At 27.7% G+C, this 26295-nt stretch overlaps 1 protein-coding gene across 1 annotated transcript; it reads right to left on the bottom strand.

Moving 5' to 3' along the window:
- Positions 1–7834: 7834 nt before the first annotated feature.
- Positions 7835–15914, bottom strand: Pfdn2 (prefoldin 2). The gene is made up of 3 exons (XM_075372249.1): positions 15735–15914; positions 14801–14924; positions 7835–13220 (listed from the first exon to the last, which is right to left on the bottom strand). Exons 1-3 carry the CDS (start codon positions 15881–15883, stop codon positions 13032–13034), a joined length of 462 nt encoding a protein of 153 aa, XP_075228364.1. The 5' UTR covers positions 15884–15914; the 3' UTR covers positions 7835–13031.
- Positions 15915–26295: the final 10381 nt, after the last annotated feature.

The raw sequence follows: 26295 nt of genomic DNA, 5'->3' as shown, positions 1-26295 counted from the left end.
ATATTTCCCTCTAATAAATAATTATTTTTAGAACAAAAACTCCAGATGTTTTGTTAAATTATCTCGATCAAACAGATTCACAATACCTAAAAACAACAAAATATTATGTATTGACATGTGTTTTTAAACATTCTATCAATATTGATATAATTAATATGAACTCAATTAATTTTTTAAGCATTATAAGATATTAGTATCAAATACATTACTTATATTAGTTCTGTAAACATATCTATTCATATCGTTTGATTTAATTTTTTTTTTTAAATTGTGCACTTTGAATTAATTGCTATCTGTTGAATGCTGGTTAAATTGTTAGGAAGAAATTTTCTTCCTATGTCTTTAAATTGTTTAATTTCATGGTAGTATCTTCTTAGGGCTCGACCCAGCTTAGTAGAGATGATTGGGTACAATCATTGGAGATTGTTCACTATCTTAAATCACCCTCATGAGAATGTGCCCTGAGTATCACAGAAAGTATTGATCAGACTTAACGGGCTGATTCAGGAAATCAAAATAAACAAAAAAGTTTGTGGACAAATAATTTATCTTGCTTCATTTTCCCTCTGCCATTTTGTGTTTTTTTAAATAACAATCTGTATGTTAAGAACAGACTGAAATATTCTAATGAAATTTGATGTAAATGTAACAAACAACATCTTTTACTTAGGAAAAAAGTTTGAAAATTTTACTTTTAAAATGAACAACATTGCAGCTATTTAAATTTTTTAATCATTAATAGCTTCAAAATGTTAGTTTTATAGAATTATGTTTTATTAGACAAAACGCTAAACCTGTTATTGTGTATGAGTTCATTTGTTCTAATCAGTTGATAAAAAGATGAGATATAGCAGAAATTATTAAAGCGGATAGCAAAAATTTTGCAGACTAACAATTTTGAGCATATTTTTATTTACTAATAATAGAAATTATTATTAATATTTTTAATTCAATTAGTGAAGGAAGTGAAAACCGATACACAATTGTCAGCATGAGTTTTATTTAACATTAAACAACAGATAAATATATATAATTATTTTTCTAAAATTAATCCTTTCAGGAATCATATTCCTCTGCACTATATAAATTATATTAATCCAATCAACCCAAAAACAGAATTAATAAAATAAAATAGAATGATACCTAATAATAATATAAATACCTAATATAAATTATATAATATATAATTATATATATGTTATTATTATTATTGTCATAAAAATATATGTATATTTTGGTAAATGAATATTTAATGATTAAATTTTATTATTAAAATAATTTTAATTTGGTGTGAATGCTAATATTTCTGTTACAAGAAGATCATTATGAATTTGGTGACTGTTCTAATAACCTTTACATTTGTAGTTAGAGTTGTCTACTATTGAGTGAAACAAATAGAAAATCCTTTGGAAATCACTCTTCATTGCCAAATATGGCACTGGACATCAGTCTATAAAGATCACAATAATATAATTTTACATTCAATCTTAACAGTGATACATTTGCTCTGTTCATCATAGTAACACATATACTTACTCTTCTTTAGAGTAATAAACTGAAAATTATTACTGTCAAAGAATTCTGACTGGTGCCTCTTGTACCTAATGTGTTTAAATGTATTACAATTGTTAGAAACACTGACAATTATTGTAAAGTAAGAAATTAATGTATCACTACTTGTTGAGAAACAATGCAAAAAAAGTATTGCCCTTAAATGGTAGGGTAAATTAATTTTAATGATAAAATGAAAACATCATTGAATGTAATTTTCTTATTAAACTCTAAAACACATGCTGATTAAGTTTTATGATGATGAAATAAATCCATTAGGGAAAATTCCTTTGCAATTGTTTGTAATCAAGAGACTGAGCTCTGTATGTTTGTAAGGTAAGTAAAATATATATGACATGATATAAGATATTTTTTTAATATCAAAACATTAGGAACATCATTTATAATAAAATAATATTGTACCAGTTATAGTATTTTTGTTAAATATAAGGATTTTTCTATTTACAAATATATACGTCAGTAAACTACCCTGAATTTATGATGTAGATAACCATCTTCATAAATTATGAATTGGAATTTTACCAATACTGTTTATGATGGTGGAAATTGTTCATTGTACTTCAGCTACTAGGCTTCATATTATGGCCTCAGGCCGTAACCAATTCTGGAAAACATTAATTACTGACTAACAAAAAGAGATGTTTGGTTTTGTATTCTTATAACCTGTATTATATTTGTATTAATAACCTGCTCTTAATAAAGTAAAGATCATTAAATATTTTTGTTGAACCAAAACAATATTGGGCATGACTATTGTTCTTGCTTTTTTTTATACAGGACTTCCATCAAATAACCACTTTTAATAAGATTGATTATAGATTTTTGAAAATTCATGATTAATAAATTAAACAATAAAAAAGTAATTTTTTTCTTTGTAAATGTTGAAGTTACTGAGTAAACATTCATTCAAAGTGGTGCTATAAACAAATTAAGTTGATCTGATATGAAAAAGAGTTACTCCATTACAGAATTTAATTACAACCTTCTAGTGTATTTTATAGTAACTCTGCTGATAGACTGCAATAGTAAGCAAGAAACATTGTTATTTAATTTTATTTTGTACTTTATCACATTTTTTTTTTTTTTTTATGAATTCATAAGATAATTAATTTTATCTAATAAAACATTATTATTGCACAGTTGCTCTCAAGAATAAGCAAGTGCCAAGTTTACAAAGGAAAGTGAAAGTTTTTCCGCAACTTCTTCACTAAGCTCAATATACCATTATACATCAGTATTTTAAACTTATCAAAATATAAGCAACATAGACCTTGCTAGTTGATACATTCTGTCTGTTTATCCCAAGTATTAGATGTAGTGAACATTATTACTGTTCAAGAAATTTATTATTACTGTCATCGAAAATAACTTTTACTGATGCCTATTACACCTCAACTGTTTTATAGACGCATCTCTTAAGAGATGGGAAATAAAATATTCAGCAATGGGGTTACTGAATTGCTTTTTATCAACTGTAACAAATATAGTTCTTATTCAGCACTGGAAAATAACAACAATATAATATTTGCTAGTTTATTTATTAACACTGACAGTAATCATTTAAATTTATCAGATGATAACTCCAAACATCCTTAAGAGGAAGGAAAAAAATTATAGGAAAATAGATAATTTTTCGCAGATAATTGCGCTCTATAACTTTTTATTCTGATATTAATTTTTTGTTTAATTTCTTTATCATTTTACATATAGTAAACTAGAATTACAGAAATTCTCTTTTTTTTTAAATATACATAAAGAAATTTAGTGATCAAGAATCACTCTACTCACATTCCGAAGTACTATATGAGAAAATGATCAGAGCAGAGATCTGGCCAAAACATATCCAATATATTCAATTTTCTTAACATCTGGCATCGTGCATAAAAATTTTTATAAATGGTAATTAGAATGAAAATAAAATTAAAAATTATTATGTTAACAGTTGATTGTTAATAGTTAAAATAAGTCAATGTTAAAAGAAAAACGTCTTGTCAGTAAAATGTTTACAACTGTTATGCAGTACAAACTGAATCAGTTAGCCAACCTAGTAATTAATATATTGTATAATTTTCTTAAATAAAATATCATTATCAAATCTGATTTGCTCATTTATAAGTTTATTATTATTATTATTCATGAAATTTCTCCAATATACTAGTTTTATGAATGTTATTAGTGTATTCCAATATTTCAAAAAATTCGTTTGGTTTATAATTATGTCCATTCTTTATAATGAGTTTAGCAAAATTAGACTGATCTTTATTATTTTTATTTATGCAATTGATATGTTCTTTAAATCTAATTGAGATTTGTCACACCAGTATATTTCAAATCACAATTTTCACATTTAAGACTATATACTCCTTGTTTTTCTAGATCACATTTGTTATGATATTTTATTGTTTTAGAAGGATCCTTATTATTTATGTAATCTATTGCTTTATTATTAGTTGTATATTCTGTTTTTAATATTTTATTAACTTATTATAATCTATTTTAGAGTATTCTATAGTATTATTATTTGTTATTTATGTGTATTTTATTTTGGTATATAATTTATCTATTAAGTTTGCATTGTAATTGTTATTTAATTTGATATGTTTATTGTTATTTATTTTATTCTTTAGTTTTATATTATTGTGTTTTAAGTATTTTACTGCTCTGTAAATCAATGAATTAAAAGATGTCATTTTTTCATGAAAAACCACAGATGAAAAGAGTTAAAATATATTACAGTGTCTTGTTTGGTTGTTTTTCTATGTATATCAACATCAATTTTATTATTATTATTAAAATTTCTGTTAAATTTTATAACTATTGACAATCAACTGTTATGAACATAATAATATTTAATTTTATTTTCATTTTAATTCCCGTTTATAAAAATTATATATTAAGTAATCCCTGATAATGGAGGAATAATCCAAAAGCGCTTGGATAGTCAATACTCACAATTGTTGATACTCTATTTTTATAAATGTTTAATATGTTTAGTTACTGTACCTTGACACAAAGAATTTTCAGATATTTTAAAATATCAGTAGCTGACATTGGCTTTTAAGCCAAGTTGCAGTTTAGCAACAAGTCTTATTTTAATCTGCTTAATGAAAGAAGATGCCAGTTTGAAATCATAATTATGTAACACTGTTATAAGGTACAAAAAACTTAACTTACTTCTTTATAGCATGTTTCCTAAATCTAATTGCCAAACACATTCTAATATTGTAGTTTTTATTACCTTTTCACTTTTACAAACTTAAATTAATGTGCTTCTATTAAAGCATCCTTACTATTTTACTTGTTAAATTTTTCCTTCTTTTTGATAATGTTCTCTGGCTTATTATTTATTATTCTAATTTATTTTTTTCTAACATAAAAATTTTCTTTTCTTTTCTCCAATCCTTCCTCGTATTCCTTTTATTATTTTCCAGCATTTTTTATTAGTTTTTCAGAAGGTATTATACAACAATGGATAGATAGCACCTTGTTTTATTCCTTTTCCTAAATAAAACTATTCACTTTTGTGTATTATTTATTTTCATACCAGTTTTCTTATTCAGGTAATATTAATATTTAATTATCTATAGAGATACTTTTAATATTAAGTTAGGGTAAGTAAATATAAGAATAAACCACTAAAAAAATAATAGTGAAATCTTATTTGTAGTTTAACGTGAATTATAAAACCAACTATAACCTTTTCAGGACCCAAAATGACAATGCAATAGAATGCAAATTAATGTGAATACAGGAATTTTTTGTTAATTTCTATGTTGTGATTACACTGATTGATCACAACCATTTTACAATTTGTCTGTGTAATGCGAGGTTATTTAGCAATTTTTGTTATAGTGTTTTGTAAAAGTTTATTTCATTTTTTTTTAAAATTGGATTTTCATATACAATAATATGTATACATAATGTCTTGAATATATAATAATAGAACTACAAGAAAGCACTCGAAAATTGTTTCCCTTTCTGAAAATACCAGTATGACACAACAAATTAGCTTCTGAGTGTGGTATTGGATTAAAAACAGAGAATACTATTTTAAAATAATTTAAAGAAAATGGTTCCTTTTCACCTGGCTATCTTTAAAAGATAAACTTTCCTAACAAAGGATCTGTTATTAGTGAGGAAAAGTAAACTTGATCCAAAATTATCTGCTGTGGACTTATAGCAGCAATATGCAAAATAGGCTCTTGTGCATCAAAGCACAGTTAAGCATGGTTAAAGCATATGTTAGAAAAGCATCAATTGAAAATACATCACTAGCTCATATTGAACAATCAGTTAAACATCCACAAAAAAATAATGTTTTGGGATTGTTTCACATTTGAAGGCCATCATTGTTCATTACTTCCAGCAGATGGCATGTTGAAAGTGATGGATATATCAAGATTATGAAGTGAAGGGTTATGAGATAACTTCAACAAGGAAAACTTCAAATTCTCACAAGGCAATAAAGTGTTCCAACAACATTTGGTACCATGTCATACTGACATAAGTGGACAATTTTTTTGAATAATTAAACATTAAAGTGAAAAAAAACATTTTATGTGTTTTATTTTATTTTCTGAAACTTCCCATATTCAATGCAATAAACATCTAGGGCAATAGTAAAAAATAACTCAAAAGTGAAATTTACCACAAAAATTGACCATATTTTGTGGAACAATATCGGTATGGCTTCATGAAGAAATAAAAAAAAATATCATCCATTTTTTCAATCAATGCCAAGTAGTGTAGTGATTTAAGAATAAAGGACATATTAATATCTAAATATTCACAAATTGTACAGGTATTTATTTTCTAAATAAAATTACTTTCTATTATGTAACATTTGTGTTTGGATTAATTTGCATGCCACTCTACAATTCTACAAAATGCATTCTGGCATTATTCTTCTGGTACATGAACAGAGGATAAGCTGAGTCCTTTTGTACTTTAGGAAAATTTATCTGTTCTGTTTTATTTCAAAATTCGCTTCAATCTTTTATAACTGTTCACACAGTTTTTGTTTTAATTTAATCTTTTAGGGTTGCAAATTTTAGTTATCAAACAATATTTAGAAATTTTCAGAGAGATTTCTTAGGATATGTCTAGCTTTGAAAAATAAAAGAATTGTGAAATTTTTCATAAGACCTGATTTTATTTTCCTGGTTTGTTTTTAAAAATAAGGTTCTCAAATTTCTAACTTAATTTTCTTCAGTTTAAACTTGCTTTCACGATTTTTTACTTCCTTGTATTAAGTAAAGTATTGTGATAACAAAAAATTACGGTTTTCAGATTTCAGTAGAAATATCCATTTTGACTAGTTTCAGCATGACATCTGTACATATGCATACAGATGTATCTAGCATAACTTGGATTTAGGATTGTTGCAACATCTAGTTCTGCACCTCCCCTTTTGACTGCAATCAACTTGACCAAAAATCTCCAAAAAGTCCAAATTCTTGGGGTTTTGGACTTTTTCTTAACTGCAGTATCATGTGGTACTTATTTTCACTGGTTCCAGAGTTATAGCCAAATGAAATTTTAATTATATATTTGGATCTTACAAGGGGAAGGTACACTGGTTCAAATCAGACTTCAAATACATTTTTTTAACTTAAAATATATTGATTTATTAATAATTACCTCTGATTGTAAACAAATTTTTACAATAGAAATTCAATAATAACAATAAAAAAAAAATTGAACAAATATCATTAATTGCAAATTTTATGTACTTTCATTCTAAAAAAATGTGTATATGCAGTAGGGGTAAAGTAAGTCATGTGGTGTCCACATCAGATTTGGTGAAACATGTGATTGTTTTTGTTCTCATTTTGTTGATGGTTACATCATAATAATTTTAAAAAACATAATATTAGTTACATATGACTTACATTTATTTAAACAGTAATAAGGGGACTTTTACACTCTATCCTAATATTTCAGGTTAATAAAAACTAATATTTTAGCAATAGTGTAACTGTACACTTTATTAAAGAATTGGAGGATCATATCTCACTTTCAAATGAAATAAGTTTAAATGAAGCGCAGCAAAAAAATGTATATATGCAATTTAATAGGTGTACAAGGAAGTCATGTAGTATCTACATCAGATTTTTTTTATTTTCAATTAAAGTGTGGGTTGAAAAGAAATCACTAAAATCAGACCATTTGGTGATGAGCACACATGTTGAAATAAGAACTTCCTGCTATTATTGGAAGTGAATTACAAAACACAGGAATATTAGAAATACACCACACAAAGTAGTAAAAAAAACTATTTATTAATTTTTTTTCATATAATTTAATTATAATGAAATATAAAAAGACAACATAAATTTTAAATAAATTAAGAAAGTACAACACTATTTTAAAACTGCGTGTCAAGGAAATTCAAAATTGTATTTAAATAAAGACTTCGGATGGTATGAACATTTTTATAAAGTATCAACAAAATTATTTTTTCATACTGGGTGTCCAATGACAAAATCAACATTCTTGTACGGTCTCTGAAAGAGAAAACTATCCAATAAAGTAAAAGTACATACTTCATAATAGATTAGAGCAAGTAACGTTACAACAGCGGTAATCAAATTCTTAATTTATTATAACAAATACATGATGCTGGAAATTTTACCATTCTAAAAGTATGTTTTAATTGTTTACTAGGTAGAAAATAAGAATTTTTTGTAATAAGTGGATGAGCAATTTCTCACAAATTAAAATTTCACCAGCATTTTTTCATATATATATATATATATATATATATATAAATAAAATGTGTATGTATGCATCTGGAAAAAATTAAAAATATTCAAAATGAAAATAAACTCTTTTTTTCACTAGATATTGCATTGCTTTTACTATCTAGTAATCTAATAATTCATATAAATAAAAATACTAACTCTTCTACACACTTAATAATGTAATTATTTACATACATTGAAATATAAATATAATAATTCACAAGTGCTATGCTTGACAATATGTTGTTTAAATACAGAATACAATTACTGTATCTACACACTTTAATATTTGAAACTGTAGAATATTTAAAAAAAATACTAGTACGTTTACCAAAATTACCGACAAAACATAAAACATTTTCATATAAACATCCATTAAAATACAAAAATTACTATAAATTAGATATAAACAATACTGAATAATAGATATTACATTTTTAAACATCTCTATTTTTTTTGTTATTGCAAATAAAATACATAAAAAAAAACCATGGAAAATTTATAATTAATATTAAAACTTCCATTATGTAATTAAAACATACACAGTAATGCAACAATCCATAAAAGAAAGTTTTCTATAGAAATTTGTTATAAAATCAAATGCTCCTGTTGAGTTGTTTTAAATTTGAAAATCTTCACAGAATACAGCAACTTGCTAACTTGGTGAGCAGTAATTCAGCAAAATCTTTTGCTAGTATTGTCCTCTTTCTGGTCCATGGGCAAGCAGAGAAATTTTTAAATATTTAATCAGAAAAAGAAGTGCGTCTAGAAAAACACACTTTTACTTTAGGTAGAAAAACTATTAAGATGCTTTTTTGTTTGCACTTTGCGCTAATTGGGCAATTTTATGAAGTAGAAATAAAAAATGTATAGAGGTGTTAATATATCTTAAATAAAGTATACTTTTATATATAGAAGTATAAAATGTAAGCTATAGGTTTAAAAAAAATCTGTTAACAAAAAAATTTAATAGAAAACTTTTTATCCATTTTTTTAAAATATTACATTTAATTGTAAACTAATAAATACATTTTTATTATTAATCTTTTATTTTGCCAGTGTTAATTTTATCAGCGTTTATATACATATTTCTATACAAAAGCACCACACAATACAGTCATGATGCAAAGAAAAATCAAGGCCAAGTACAAAAGAAATATGACAAAATAAGATTTTTTTAATACTTATTTGGAAAATCCTAAGTTAGTCACTATAATGGCTGGTTTTTTAAAAAAAATTATCCCTTTATGAAAGCTTCTAATCAAACAAACAAAAAAAAATTATATAAAAAAAAGAGCTTATCCACCTTAATTTAAAATTTCAAAATGAAAAAATAAAACAAAAAGAAATTCGATTAAATGGGAGTAAAATTTTAATTGGTTATTTAACATACAAGATAGCTAGCTGCTCTTTAAGATACAACAATCAAAACTAAAAAAAAAAAAAACCGTAGTAAATCACAGGGATGCACAACAGTCAGAATTAAAAACCAGTAAATCCCAGGGTACAAGTTGAGATTTCCTGAACCAATAATTATAAATATGTTGTTTCATATCATTATTTTTTAAATTTTAATTTACTAAATTCAAGTTTTATAATTAGTAGTTTATTTAAAAGAAACATTATAGAAAATGCAATTTAGCAATATATATTTTAAGAAAAATAAGACTTACTAATTTGCTATGAAAAATTATTTAACTCGCTAATATATATTTTATTAAGTAATTTAATTTAAAGATTATCCTAAAGTTATTTTACACTACCTACACCAATTTTTACTGGAGGAAAGATAGAACCAATAATCATTAATGTCAATATAATGATGTTGCTTTTAATGGCTGAATACCGTGTGATATTTTGATAGGCTTGACATGCCGATGAACAGCATTAGGCTTATCAACAAAGCCTATTGAAAACCACCCAATTCTTCACTTCCCAAGTGTACCTAGCATAGCGTGTTTGTTAATCTTGGGAACAACTAAATCATTTACAACATGACTCATATCAATTCACATCAACAGATACAACAAAAAAACTTTCCTGTTTATTGGGATATATTTTTAATAGAAAACTTGCAATAATATAGCTGCTTGTAAGTTTTCATTAACTCATTTTTCTAAATCATTCTCCAATTCTAACTACCATGCTCTGCAAGATAAATGTACAAGCTGAATGAGAAATTTTCTTTTAAATGTCTTAACTTTCTACTTACATCATAATTACATTCTGCATCCCTATTCTTATTCTAAAATTCTACATCTTTATCTTAAATGAATAATTTATATATTTTTTTATGCTAATCATTAAACAGGTTACATAAAAAATAAAAAAAGTAAGGAATGAATCACATTAAAATTAAATAAAAGTATCTCTTTACAAAGCTAGACAATTTGGTCTCTATGTGCTCTTAAAAATGTATACTATAAATTTAACAATAGCGTTTGTAATAGTGGGTTAAGTCTGCTGTTAACGACAGTAACTTGAAGTAAACAATAAATTATTTATTGATACAAAGATAAATGTAAATAATTTGAAGACTATCTGCAAAGTAAAGACCCTCCAAAATGATATTTGACTTATACCCTGGGCTATAACAATAACATTTAAAAATACATTAAAATTTCCTTTTATTTGGAATAATCTTTTTAAAATAAGGATAAAAAAATGAAAAGATATCAAATAAAAAGGGAAGAAATTTATTATTAAAAATTGCTACACTTTATTAAGACTATTTCTTACAGGTTTATGAGATAAAAAACAAAAGTCTAAATATTATAAATACTAGCAATAAAATAAAAAAAATTAGTAACTTGATTAAGGCATTAAAAAAAAATATTTTATCACATCAGTCAGTGAAGAATGACAAAAGATATATCAGTTAATGGAAAATCTTTACATACATTTCATTAAATATAAATAACAGAATTAACAATTAATACTAAAAAAAAAGTATTACAAACTTTTTTGTAATACTTGTGCTAGAGACTTGGAAATTTATACTTTCCTGTTACAATTTATTAAAAATTTCAACTTTACAATAATGGAAAAAATATTTTCTTAATACACACAAACCTCAATTTAAATGTCAGTTTCTCCAAAGATATAAAACTGAGGGCAATAACTGAAAATACATCTACATTACTGAAACTAAATTGACAGTACTGTTTACATAATTTGTAAGATTTTAGACTGTTTTTTTTTCAATTGCATTTAAATTTTAGTTTATTCAGTTTTTTAATATATCATAATCTTGTTAAATTAAAACTTAATAAAATTATCATAATTAATATTACTAGTTCAACATCTTGTAAAGAACATTTGTTTGCTATTTATTTTGCAATCGTTTTTTTATAATTTTCAGTAAGCATATAGAGATTTGGTTTGTTTAGAAAAAAAATCAATTGAAATATTAATATTATAAAAATAAGTAATACATAAATAATACAATATGCAAAATAACTTTGTAATAATCCTGGAACAACAACAAATGCACAACTTTTAATCATTAATATTTAAACAATTGACACTTAAGCCAAGTGCAGTTGATGTATGAAAAAATAAACAGTATAATTGCTAACACATTCTTAAATGCACCAAGAACTAAGGAATTGCTAATCATGTAAGTCTATGCAATATTTTATTAGAAAAAAAGTACGAAATATAATATTAATTCAGAAATTTTTATAATTCGGAAGTGATTAATATGTAATAAGTAGTATGAGAAGACATTTAGGGAGCTAATAATGATTTTATTTAAAAAATATAAGTTTTAACTATAAAAAAATAAATATTAGTTTCAACATAAAATAAAAGTTTAAATTATAACGTTTAAATTACATCAAATTTGTCTCTATAATCTTCTGAAATTGTAAAGACTACTGCAATTCTCTTCCCAACATATTATTACTTCATAAAAAAATATTAAGTTTTCATACTCAATAGGAAATTAAATCTTCAATTTTCTACAATTGATTTTAAGTAAAAAAAAATAATTATAATGAAACACTTGTTTATAACTGTTATAATTTTTAACTGTTTTTAAACAGTTACAATTTTTAAAGAAGAGGAGTATTTTGGTATTCTTTTAATTTAACTAGTGTTTCTAACCAAAAATAATTGTGACAGTTTTGTTTCTTTGGTAGAAAATAAACATGACGCGAGTAGAAAACTTTACATGAGGTTAATTATATTAATAGCAATAGAATTAAATTGGATATATTGATAAAAAAAACTTTCTTAAATTTAAATTAGGTTATACAATAAAATACTCTGCAATGAACCATTAAGTACTGCTGATGATTACTTTATTCAGTACATTCTGGGATATTTCACTTTTTTATAAGATGTGCTTATAAGTAGTTAGTTTACATGTAATTTATGTTGGAATTACCAAATACTGTGAATAAATACTACAAAAAAGGCATATACTTAATAAAATTATTTAAAATTATATCTGTTAGTTACAAGCTTACACTATATTACAGATTTCAAAAACACAAATATTAATATACATATATTAAAGTTATTACATTAATACAAATTTTATCTTATAAAAAAAAAAAGAAGACAGATAGTCTGTTAATAATTTAACACTCTTTAAAGAAAATTAAATATAGAATCGTTGGGAAATAAAAAATTTAGGAACACGAATCTAAGTGACCTAAAGCCAAAATAATAAAAAAAATCTTGTGATTAATAATTAATAAAGATCATTGATTAAATAGGGTTAACCATAATAACATTTCTAGCTGGCGAATCTGCCTTTTTATCACCATCATCCTGATTTGACGACGAACTAGTATCATCATGACCACGAATTCTAATATTATGTTTTTCTTTATATTCATTTATTTCTACACCTTTCTTTGTAAGCTGCTCTGTTAATGATTCAATAACATTTGTTAACTGTAAAAGAATAAAATAAATTATTAAACTGGCTAATGTCTGTAACAAAATGTGATAAAAAACATTCTTAGAAAAGAAAATTGTTCTCTAAGTAACTTTGGAATTATCTTAGTTAATAATTACACTTTCAAATACAATACTATGATTATTATACTGATATGACAAACTACTATGTAAATATTAGTTTCATATATAAGACAACAATAAAAATCATTATATCCACCATGGAGTGTAATCAATAAACGACAACCTACTACAAAAATCTAATGGTTACATATATTGATAAACTGTACTGATTAGTAGGTATATTTGTTAATTTACATAGTCAAATGGTTATAGGGAATTCTAATGCACAGAAAAAGGTCACTTCTGAATACCCCCAAATGTGCTAAAATACATGATTTCAGCCCTAAAAGTTATAACCTCCATTGTTAACCAATGGAAATAGCTGTTTAAGTATTTCTTTAACTGGCAGGACTCAAGGTTAGAAACAATTAGTAATAAATAATAAATGAAAATTTATTCACTAATAAAAAAAAAAATCATGCCTAAGTGAACCACTGTAGAATTAACTGACTGAGGTATAAATGAAAATAACTGTAATAATCCTGGAACAACAGGTGACAACTTTCAATCAATACAACATTTAAACAACTGACACTGGTTAAGTCAAGTACAGTTGATGCATGGATAAATAAACGCCACAGTACAATTGCTAACACATTCTCAAATCCACCATGAACTAAGGGATTGATAATCATACAAGTCCATGTAAAATTTATCAGAAAAAAAAATTAAAACTGTAAGGAAGATAAAATTGAAACTTTCAACTTGTAAGTTAGATAAAATTCACTAAGTCAATTAGTACAGAAAAATAAAATAATAAGCAAAGATAATAAATTTCACAAACAAATGAATTAAAATCCTAATGGAAGCTAATAATTCTTTAAATAGATGAATGCAATAAAGATTTCACAGTAAGTTTAGTTTGTTCTGTCAGTGAAATTGGCTTAAATAAAGTCTTACTTAAAAACTTATTTTTTAATTCCTAACAAAATTGTAAATCTGACTTAAAGAAATTTAATTTTGGTCATGATTTAATATTTTTAAGCTAAATTTATAGTTTCTATTGGGATTATCTGAAATCAGTTTTCAGTTACCTGAAATCAGTTATACAATCTATGTGATAAAACTGACAATAAAATAATTACATACAATCAAGAACATTTAATAGAATAATACTAATTTGCACTTTAATGAGCTACAAATATATAAACAATTCTGTATATGACTAGTACACTGGAAATAATCATTTTAATTTTAATGTGTTTATTGATAAGAACAACACTAAGAAATAATTTTTTCACATAACTGTAAAATTGTACATTATAAGTCACTCATATTTTGTACAAACCTACAGCAGACATGAAACTAATGACAGAAGTAACTTGTCATTATATTTGTTAAAAGGATGTGACAATCAACTGGGGAAGAAGTTGGAACATGCTTACAGCTTTTTTCTTCTATCAACTGCAATAAAAACTTTTACAAAAACTAAATAGTAAGGAAACTGTTATTACCTGGTCACGATTTGTTATTAAACTTGGAAGAACATCTTTAACAGTTTTTTCACAAAGAACTCCTCCAACCATTCTGAAACACTTGCGATCACCATCCAAATCTTTCAATGTATCTATTACTATCCTGCAATTGAAACATATTATAGAAAAAACAAATTTTAAAACATAACATTTTTTTAATTTGTAGCTCTAAATTAATTTACTAGTTTTGAGAATACACAATTATGGAAAAACCTTAATATTCTCATTATGTTTTCAAGTAAATTCTTACAAAAATGTTCATTATTGTTACAACATTAATATTCATAAAAGATGGGGTAATTAATTCAGTAACTACCCCAAATAATGTAAATGATAGACAAATTTAAACACAAATAAAAGTCGAGAAACATTTGCTATGTACGTACTATGTAGTTACACTACAAAAATACTGTGGAAAGATACCACTTTGTAACATTTGGATGTTACAAACAAAATCTTTTAACAAGTAAGAGACAATACATGTATGGCATAAAATAACAGTTAATTATTCATTTGGTAATAGAACTATATTTAATTGCTGCATACTGAACAATACTTCTATCACAGAATAGAAAAACCTAAAGGTAGAATGGAAAGATCTTCATGGTCTCATTTGTATAAAACCAAACTTCACATGTATTAAAATCACCAGGAGGGATAAAATATTGTTGAATCAACTCTTAATTATAGCAGATTGTTATTCTGCATAAACTTGCATGAAACCTGTTCAAATGCAACAAATTTCGAACAGAACATTCCTTCACTAAAAATTCATGAATGAATTTAATTTTTAATAATACCTTTTATACAAAAAGGATATAAGTTTAATTGCGAAACAGAAAGAAATTAATACATCAAGAAAATATAGCACATGATGAAATAGGTTAGATATTTTTTTATGTTTAATACTAACTTATGTTCGTTTAAATCCAGTTCCATTTCGGATAGTTTTCCAGCCAGATGTCGTTGCTCATTACGTAACAGTTGAAATCCAGAATAAATTTCATCGTTTGTTAACTGTTTTCCTTTGGAAGATTTAACCTTCTTACTGTCGGTCGCCATATTTAAAGTTTAGTGAACCTTTCTTCTGTTAATGTCTACCAACTGTTACATTTATTATAATTGGGGATAATTTTTTATTATAATCATAAAACAGAATTCAAAATAAATTACATCCTGTTGCAAAGATCTGTTATTTTAAGAATTCTGTATAGTCATCTGCAACAATCCCTCAACACTGTTGCAATATTTCATAGAATAATACTACCAGTGACTATTTGACATTAAACCAAGTTGAGAGACCAATTTCTTCAGGGATAGTGAATAAAAATAATCTTCAGTACATTAGAAAAAAATATTTTTAGTAGTTCGCATATCTGTAAAAAAAATTTATAAAAAAGCGAATTTACCTTTGTAGTTTCACTTTTCTCCTAAAGGAGCGGTGAACATCTTTAAGTGACTTTCTTAGGCTTGTCATTGTTGATAGAAATGGTTACTGCATTTGAATTCCCGTGAATAAATTACATTTTAAACCATTATCTATGTAATAATAAAGAAACTTATGTTAGATATAATTATTAAAAAAATAATGTTTATCCTGAAATAAAATTACTAATGCCGTTAATAAATAAATAAAATGCGCATGCGCGATGCATTTGTGCAACAGCTGTCAAATTAAAAGTGCAAAGTCTTTGCCGGTTATTAACTTGATTTTGTTGTTTAATATCTCTGTTTATTTACGTTGATATTTATTGACGTTTGAAGAGAACAGCAACTTTTAAAGGTAAGCTGCCTTTGATAATGATTGTTTTTTAAGAGTAGGCATTTGTTGTTGTTGCCGCACTGTTGACAGTTAGTTACATGTTTCTTGAACGTGTTTGCCGGTAACTTATAGGTGGGATTGTAATGCATTATAGTAGGTACGGAGTCTTGTTTATGTTATGGACCGGTGCCTACCAATATTACATACCGTGGGCTTTAGCATCCCGTAATGTGACCTGTGCTTTACTTACGATAAGGTTGCACATGTCATTCCATTACCTGTTCAACTGTAGTATTACTTCTGGTCATACGTTACAGTTCTGTTGATTTTTGTAACTGTTTAAAATTACTATTTTTATTTACGTTAATATACATTTTTCTTTCTCTTGCTCTCATAATTTATATAAGTATTTTGTTTTGTGTTAATTCAATAATGGAGACGTAAAAAAAAACTTAACTTCTCCAATACGACCTGACACTGAAACCGTTCTTTTGATAATTGCACCAAAAATTCGTTTCTAATAAAGCAATTCCAAAAACAGAAGTAAACTTTATTTACTAACGTAATACGAGTTGTTTATTCTAAAAAAAGGTCAACTTGGAAAACAATATTAAAATATACTCTTAACTGTCTAATGATTTCTTTTCTCATTGTTTTCGCCCAATTTCAATGAATGGCTTTATAGTAGCTATTTAAGTCACGAATGGTTATTTTTAAATAAAAAAGAAAACTGCGTTCCTTTTAGTTAAGCTGTGTAACAAAATGTGAATAATAACCCTGAATGTTGCGGGGTGGTTGTGTCTCAGCTCTTTTTCTGGAAAGTCTCTGGTAGAATCCCAGACAGACATGAGTGTTTTCATAGGTTATAAAATTCCCATTCCACGCACAAGCTTGTAGCTTACGCGATGAATTATTTATTTACGACAAAAGACAAAAGACTCTTCGTAACCGTGATTAAGTGGTACTTGAAATAATTTTTTTTTTACTGCTTTAGAAAGAAAAAGTATTGTTAACATTACAAATAACAAACTACACATGGGTAGACCATTTTATCCCGAGTTACTTTACTTCGTTCGATCGGACGTGAATTAAAAAAATTATTAATAACGAATATCAGTTTATCCGTTATGCATTAATAATTGCTTCATATTTTATATATATATATAATTATTTTAATTGTTGAAGTATAACCATTCGTGTCGAAATAGTTTGTAGATAGTAATTCAGATATTCGATATCCATATTATACAGTATATTTAAAATTAATTACACATTTTACAGATGTGTGAAGTAGAGTTAGTTAAAAGTCAAAAGGAGGTTGTCAAACAGGGATAATTTTGCTAGGTTTCTTTAGTTTGCAGAAAAATTTCAGGAATGAAATGAAATTGCGTAGGTTAACAGAAAAATGATTACGAATTTGCAAACCAAATATTATTTTGCTTCTTACGTTTGTTTTTTTTTCTTTTGTTTCAATGTTACAAATGTGTGACGTAATTTGGTAAAAATCGATCACAGTATGTAGACTATTTTTGGTAATTTTAAAATCCTATCTTTTATTGTTCAAACGTTCTTAAGTGTCACCTTTATTGATATTATTATGACACTTAAGCAGGAAGTTAATCTGATATTGTTTTATATTAAATTATTACTGGTGTGTAGGCTTAATTTATCGTTTCTGCAACATCTATGTCATGTGCAGTTGTTATAAACACCTGCCGCTAACAGATGTTAAATCTCCACTGTCAATTTTTTTCTTTTATTAATAATGAACATTTCTTTTTGTCCCAAGAGCTCCTCTATGTAATGGCTTATCATGGTTTTTACGGCTCTGGTTTTAATTTATTTTTACATAAAATAAATGAAAAATTTATCACATTACCTCGAAGAACAAAAATAGAAAACAGAGTTTTTTGTCGTTTTGCTTGAGGATGCAAAACGACAAAAAAATCGTAAAGTTTCTTATAGGATGAACACTTCGTTGCATGTGAAAAATTCCAAGTCTCAAACTTGGGACTTCAAAAATAGCGAGATCCAACAACTCCTCTACGAAGGTCGGGATTTCAATGTATTTTTCGAAATATTTGGATCAGTTTATGAAATTAGGCATTATTTCACAAAAAGTATCTTTTTTATTCACCGATTGAATACGACCAACAATTGTTTTTACTTTTAAATTGTTGGAAACTCTTATTAAAAACAGGTAAAAATTCATTACTGCTTTTTATTGTGTATATTTATGAATTCAAGCAACTGTTTGAAATATTGGTCTGGTTAAGGTTTATTCGGTAACGTGGATACTAAATTTTATTCGGCAAGCTCTTTAGATATTAACATTTTGTGCAAGTCTTCTGGTAGTCCATTAATAGTCCATCTGAAAATTATCGTTACATATCCTGGCGTCTTTAGTATGAATCGAGCAGGGTCCGACTTCCAAAAAAGGAAATGAGGAAGATGTTAAGGATAAAGAAAAGGGTGGATGGTGATAAGGACGATCCATCGGTGGAGGAAATTAACTTCACCCAGAAAATGCTCAAGACTTTTTGTAAGAAATGCCCTTCTAAGGAAAGTCTTTTAATTTAGGATTTAAGGAATTCTAAATTAAACGTATACTCATTCGTAGAATTATACTGCGAATGGAAGAACTCTGCTGAAACATAAAACATTCAGTCAGATACCTGTTACAAATTGTAAAATATAAAAATTTAGGTCTACATAGAAAATATGTATTTTTAGAATCTAAATTTTGATTGGGAAAAATTGTCTGGCATTCAGTTTATTCAGTTTTATTCTAAAAAACTAAGTTATTTACAAAATAGAGTATCTACAGTAATTCGAAACCCGAAGGTATTATTTGTTGTTTAGAAATTATTTGTCGGGTTATTTTTTATTTTTTTTTTGTCTTCAGTCATTTGACTGATTTGATGCAGCTCTCTAAGATCCCGTACAGGAAACCGTTTCATTTCGGTATATCCCCTACATCCTTAACAATTTGTTTTACATATTCCAAAATTCTCGGATTATATTTGTAAAGAAAAAAGGCCACATCCCTTCCACGGCAAAACAGAAATTAGTTTCTCGTTGGAGTTGCAAGAAATTCTTTATCTAAGCTACTACTCGAAGTTAAATTATCACCGAATGGTAAGTTTCCTTTTATCCGGAATATCCACTAATCGTTACCCATCAGAAATAATCAACGGATTTGTAAAAATTGTGTGTATCTTCTTTTCTTCGATCTTTCACCAATCGCATCACTAACTTGGTACTTGATTAGTTAATTATGAACTGTAACGGATTTTATCCTGTCAAATATCCCAATTTAACCTAAGTAGTAAATGATCGTATTTGAAAAGTAAATAATCTTACTCAAATAAATAATACTATAATTTAGTTTTTTTTTTTTTTGTCTTCAGTCATTTGACTGGTTTGATGCAGCTCTCCAAGATTCCCTATCTAGTGCTAGTCGTATAATTTAGTTAAAAATTTCATAGGTCATTCTTACTGCACCGTTCGGACCTTTTTTTTTTATAATGAACACGAAATGTATAACTTTGACATTTTTAAAAGTAGAATAAGCGAAACCCGATTAATAGAAATACTTCCTATTAATATATACTTCAGACATTCTCTATTATGCGTCTACGAATAAATTGTTCATCTCGGAGGTGAGCAAAATTCGGCTTCTGATCGTTTTTTCGAACTAATAAAAATTTAGAGATTGTGAAAACTTGTTTAAAAAGGATTCCACGTATTTTTTGTTCAGTGAATATTTTACTTAAATTTGCTTGTTAACGAGAATCGAATTAGTAGATAATGGCTGTTTTAATTATTTCCCGAATACGCCATAACATCTCAATTAACATTATCATCATACAATTAACATCTCATAACAATTTTTCAGTTAACATAATTTTGTGTGAGGATATTTCTTAATATTAACTCTTGGAAACAACACATGATATACGTTTTAAAAAATACTGATTTTTTTTATTGTAATGATAACAACTTTAGAATGAAATTTGTAAATTTACTGAATGTGATTTCCACTCAATATGCAGAAAAAATGTTGGGTTGTTATCATGTGTATACTGTTGATGAATTGAAGAGAAGGTTGGCAATTTTTTTTTGTGAAAGAAACATTGAAATTGAACTATCCTTTCTTGAGTTAGAGTGAATTAAGTTGCTCAGATTTATTTCAGTTTTGAGTATCATAAACTCAAATGACTGCCTTTTATATGTTAATTACTTTTGCCTTGGAAATATTCGATTTTAATAATATAAAATAAAATTGTTAGAATACATTAAATTAATTTTTATTTTCTTGGCATCAGAGTTCTAGAGCTATACTGTAAGGAATGTATAGTAATCAGTCAAAAGTATGATATCAGTCAAGTATGAGTTTATTTTGCATTTCATGACATCTCATGTACCAGTGATCACCACACAAAAAAAGTGGTGATAATTTTTTGTATGTATGTGTAGTGGCGTGTTTGAAGCTTAATAACTTTTGACTGGATAAACCGATTTTGATGAAATTTGGTTCAGATACTCATGTCTCAATATCGGGCAATTAGTTTGTAAAATTTTGGGTTCAATATCTCTACAGAGTGGGGTAGATAGTTTTTTTGAGGTCAATTTTCTCAAAATTTTGCAAACATAACCCCATTTTATATTATGGTCAGTACATGCGTACATGCTTGTATTATAATTTTTTTAAATTTGTCTCAAAATCCATCCCCTCTTCCTCAAAAATCAAATAAAGCAATTTTTTTGTTTATTGCATTTTTTAAACAGAATTTTTGTGTCTTCCTAGGCATAGCAATAGTGCAAATGATAAAAAAAAAAAATACTTTGGTGACAATATTGGGGATGGGGGTGCTGATCAAAGTTTAAAAATATCAATTTGTTGAATTTTTTAAAACCTGTTTTGGTTTATTTTTATGTATCAATTACTTTTCCACTATATAAGACTAAAAACTTGTAACCAATACCTACAAAGTATTACTATACAACTTTGTTGTTAGATTTCTATTGCACCTTTATAAAAAAAATATATTTGTATGGAAATTATATATCGTTTGGGACTAATGTTGCATTATAGTGATAGACTGATTGCATTATAGATAGAAATGATTGAGATGATTGCAATATAGCGATAGATATTTTTTGCAATAATAAAGATATTCTGATCTATTGTCAAATGTATCCTCAGTCATCTTTAATTTGACTGAGGATGCGAGATCCGTGAAAGTACTTTCGTGAAAAATTAAGGTAAGATATGTATTATCTCAACATTCTGTAATAATTGGTTTATTTAATAGAATTTAAATATAATTTAAAAGTAACAGTATAGAGAAATAGTATGAATCTTAAAAAATAATTTCAGTATAGTAGTAGGTGTTTATGTGTGTCGTCATGTGTTCGCGGTTTGACCAGGATATTGAGAGACTAACAAACTAAAAATTTCTTATAAATACAATTTATTATCTAAATACATAGAAAATAAATTAATAATAGTAATAATGACAGTAAATAGATATAATACAGAACAGTAATTAGAATAAAAAGGACAAGATATGTTTAATGAAAGTTAAATTATAAAAACCAGAAGACAGTCCAATTTACTAAAAATGTTATAATGACTGCTAGAACCTAATATTTAACAACAAGATGTCACTAGAAAAGTTTAAAGTTCATACAATTCAATCTTTACAAGTGTTATTACTTTTACTGTTTATAAAAGAACTACCCTACAGTTTATGTATACAGTACACAGTACAGTACAATATGCAGTAATGTTATTTATACACTGTTACGAATATACTACTGTTTGCCAATAACTCACTTAACAACTCCTTGTATTCACCCACTATCCACAAAGGAATGCTCATAAACATACTCTTCATTCGTTATTACCAAACGCTTACTGTTATTATTGTCACCACAAGCACGTTGAACTTGGGCGTGCAAAATTGCTCACTTATCGCTTGTTATCATGACTGCGCCAAACACAGTATCACAGAACTACTACTCTCTGCTGGTTCCTGGCAGTATTTTTATCCCCTGGCCTGCAGAACCAGTACCAGACTGTTCCGTTTAATTGTTGAAGCGTAATAACTTTCATTGTCTGCGCCTATACGTTTTTCTGTAAGTTTTGGAGCTGCCGTTGTCTATTACAAAGAACAGATTGTTAAACGGACTCATTGCTATAAGAAAAGGATTCTTTTTAGTTCCTTCTGGATTCTTCTTTTCGTTATTTTTCCTCTTTCTTTTTCTTAACTGGAAGAAATTTGTTATCCTAGTCCTAGTATATATATATATATATAACAGAGTAGCTGGACCGAAGGTGCAACCATATCGGAGAGGTATCTGTTGAGAGCCAGACTAAGGAATGATTCCTGAAAGAGGGCAGCAGCTCTTTCAGTAGTTGTTAGGGGCGTGAGTCAGGACGACTTAAACGGCCGTATCAACATCACTCAGTCCTCTGAGTACTGCGCAGCTGAAAGCAATGGAAAACTACAGCTGCTTTTTTTCCAAGAAAATGTGGCTCTCTGCATTTTCACATAGCAATAATGGAGGCGCCTTCCTTGGTAAAATATTCCGGAGGTAAAATAGTCCCCCGTTCGGATCTCCGGGTGGGGACTACTAAGGAAGGGGTCACCAGAAAATTAAAAAATAACATTCTACGAGTCGGAGCGTGGAATTTTAGAAGCTTAAAAAAGGTTGGTAGGCTAGAAAATTTAAAAAAGGAAATGGGTAGGACAAATGTGGATATAGTAGGAATTAGTGAGGTTCGGTGGGAAGAGGAAGGCGACTTTTGGTCAGGTGATTTTAGAGTAATTAACTCAGCGTCAAATAATGGGCAGGCAGGAGTAGGTTTCGTGATGAACAAGAAGATAGGGAGGAGAGTGGAGTATTTCAAAACGCACAGCGATAGAATCATTGTAATAAGGATAAAATCAAAACCTAAACCGACAACGATTGTTAACGTCTATATGCCTACAAGCGCCCATGATGATGATGAAGTAGAGTGTGTATACGAAGAGATTGATGAAGCAATTAAACACGTAAAAGGAGATGAAAATTTAATAATAGTTGGAGATTGGAATGCAAGCATTGGAGAAGGCAAGGAAGGAAATATAGTGGGTGAATACGGGCTGGGCAAAAGGAATGAAAGAGGGGACCGACTTATAGAGTTTTGCACGAAGTATAATTTAGTAATTGCCAACACCAAATTTAAAAATCATAATAGAAGAATATACACTTGGAAAAAGCCAGGCGATACTGCAAGGTATCAGATAGATTATATCATGGTTAAGCAAAGATTTAGAAATCAACTCGTTGACTGCAAAACTTACCCTGGAGCAGACATTGATAGCGACCATAATTTGGTGATAATGAAATGTAGATTGGGGTTTAAAAACCTGAAGAAAAGGTGTCAGATGAATCGGTGGAATTTAGAGAAGCTTGAGGAAGAGGAGGTAAAGAAGATTTTTGAGGAGGAGATCGCAAGAGGTCTGAGTAAAAAAGATAAGGTAGAAAATGTAGAAGAAGAATGGGAGAATGTTAAAAAGGAAATTCTTAAATCAGCAGAAGCAAACTTAGGCGGAATAAAGAGAACTGGTAGAAAACCTTGGGTTTCAGACGATATATTGCAGCTGATGGATGAACGTAGAAAATATAAGAATGCTAGTGATGAAGAAAGTAAAAGGAACTATCGGCAATTAAGAAATGCTATAAACAGGAAGTGCAAACTGGCGAAAGAAGAGTGGATTAAAGAAAAGTGTTCAGAAGTGCAAAGAGAAATGAACATTGGTAAAATAGACGGAGCATACAGGAAAGTTAAGGAAAATTTTGGGGTACATAAATTAAAATCTAATAATGTGTTAAACAAAGATGGTACACCAATATATAATACGAAAGGTAAAGTTGATAGATGGGTGGAATATATTGAAGAGTTATACGGAGGAAATGAATTAGAAAATGGTGTTATAGAGGAAGAGAAGAGGAAGTTGAGGAGGATGAAATGGGAGAAACAATACTGAGATCTGAATTTAAGAGAGCATTAAAAGATTTAAATGGCAGAAAGGCTCCTGGAATATACGGAATACCTGTAGAATTACTGCGCAGTGCAGGTGAGGAAGCGATTGATAGATTATACAAACTGGTGTGTAATATTTATGAAAATGGGGAATTTCCATCAGACTTCAAAAAAAGTGTTATAGTTATGATACCAAAGAAAGCAGGGGCAGATAAATGTGAAGAATACAGAACAATTAGTTTAACTAGTCATGCATCAAAAATCTTAACTAGAATTTTATACAGAAGAATTGAGAGGAGAGTGGAAGAAGTGTTAGGAGAAGACCAATTTGGTTTCAGGAAAAGTATAGGGACAAGGGAAGCAATTTTAGGCCTCAGATTAATAGTAGAAGGAAGATTAAAGAAAAACAAACCAACATACTTGGCGTTTATAGACCTAGAAAAGGCTTTCGATAACGTAGACTGGAATAAAATGTTCAGCATTTAAAAAAAATTAGGGTTCAAATACAGAGATAGAAGAACAATTGCTAACATGTACAGGAACCAAACAGCAACAATAACAATTGAAGAACATAAGAAAGGGAGTCCGACAAGGATGTTCCCTATCGCCGTTACTTTTTAATCTTTACATGGAACTAGCAGTTAATGATGTTAAAGAACAATTTAGGTTCGGAGTAACAGTACAAGGTGAAAAGATAAAGATGCTACGATTTGCTGATGATATAGTAATTCTAGCCGAGAGTAAAAAGGATTTAGAAGAAACAATGAACGGCATAGATGAAGTCCTACGCAAGAACTATCGCATGAAAATAAACAAGAACAAAACAAAAGTAATGAAATGTAGTAGAAATAACAAAGATGGACCGCTGAATGTGAAAATAGGAGGAGAAAAAATTATGGAGGTAGAAGAATTTTTTTATTTGGGAAGTAAAATTACTAAAGATGGACGAAGCAGGAGCGATATAAAATGCCGAATAGCACAAGCTAAACGAGCCTTCAGTAAGAAATATAATTTGTTTACATCAAAAATGAATTCAAATGTCAGGAAAAGATTTTTGAAAGTGTATGTTTGGAGTGTCGCTTTATATGGAAGTGAAACTTGGACAATCGGAGTATCTGAGAAGAAAAGATTAGAAGCTTTTGAAATGTGGTGCTATAGGAGAATGTTAAAAATCAGATGGGTGGATAAAGTGACAAATGAAGAGGTATTGCGGCAAATAGATGAAGAAAGTAGCATTTGGAAAAATATAGTTAAAAGAAGAAACAGACTTATAGGCCACATACTAAGGCATCCTGGAATAGTCGCTTTAATATTGGAAGGACAGGTAGAAGGGAAAAATTGTGTAGGCAGGCCACGTTTGGAGTATGTAAAACAAATTGTTGGGGATGTAGGATGTAGAGGGTATACTGAAATGAAACGACTAGCACTAGATAGGGAATCTTGGAGAGCTGCATCAAACCAGTCAAATGACTGAAGACAAAAAAAAAAAAAAATATATATATATATACATATAACATATATATATTAAATGAAATAATAATTATAATAATGTTGTTTCTGCTTTCTTATTCAACATAAATTTGCAGTCGCTTGGAATACATCTTGCACAAAATGTGCAGTGCATTCCTTGTCATTGTTTGGTAGCACCAAACATGTATACATATAAAAATCTGT

Source organism: Lycorma delicatula, chromosome 7 (genome assembly GCF_047948215.1).
Source record: "Lycorma delicatula isolate Av1 chromosome 7, ASM4794821v1, whole genome shotgun sequence".
NCBI classification, from domain to species: domain Eukaryota; kingdom Metazoa; phylum Arthropoda; class Insecta; order Hemiptera; family Fulgoridae; genus Lycorma; species Lycorma delicatula.
Note: the sequence above shows the minus strand (reverse complement) of the source record. Positions and strands in the feature narration are given on the sequence as shown.

Bases quoted from the DNA above. Each gene is read 5' to 3' on its own strand.
- Pfdn2 (XM_075372249.1), bottom strand. From the start codon at position 15,883: ATGGCGACCGACAGTAAGAAGGTTAAATCTTCCAAAGGAAAACAGTTA. The intron at 14,925-15,734 runs GTTAGTATTAAA...TTTCAATTGCAG, and splicing joins CTGGATTTAAACGAACATAA to GATAGTAATAGATACATTGA. The intron at 13,221-14,800 runs GTAATAACAGTT...ATTCTTTTACAG, and splicing joins TAATAACAAATCGTGACCAG to TTAACAAATGTTATTGAATC.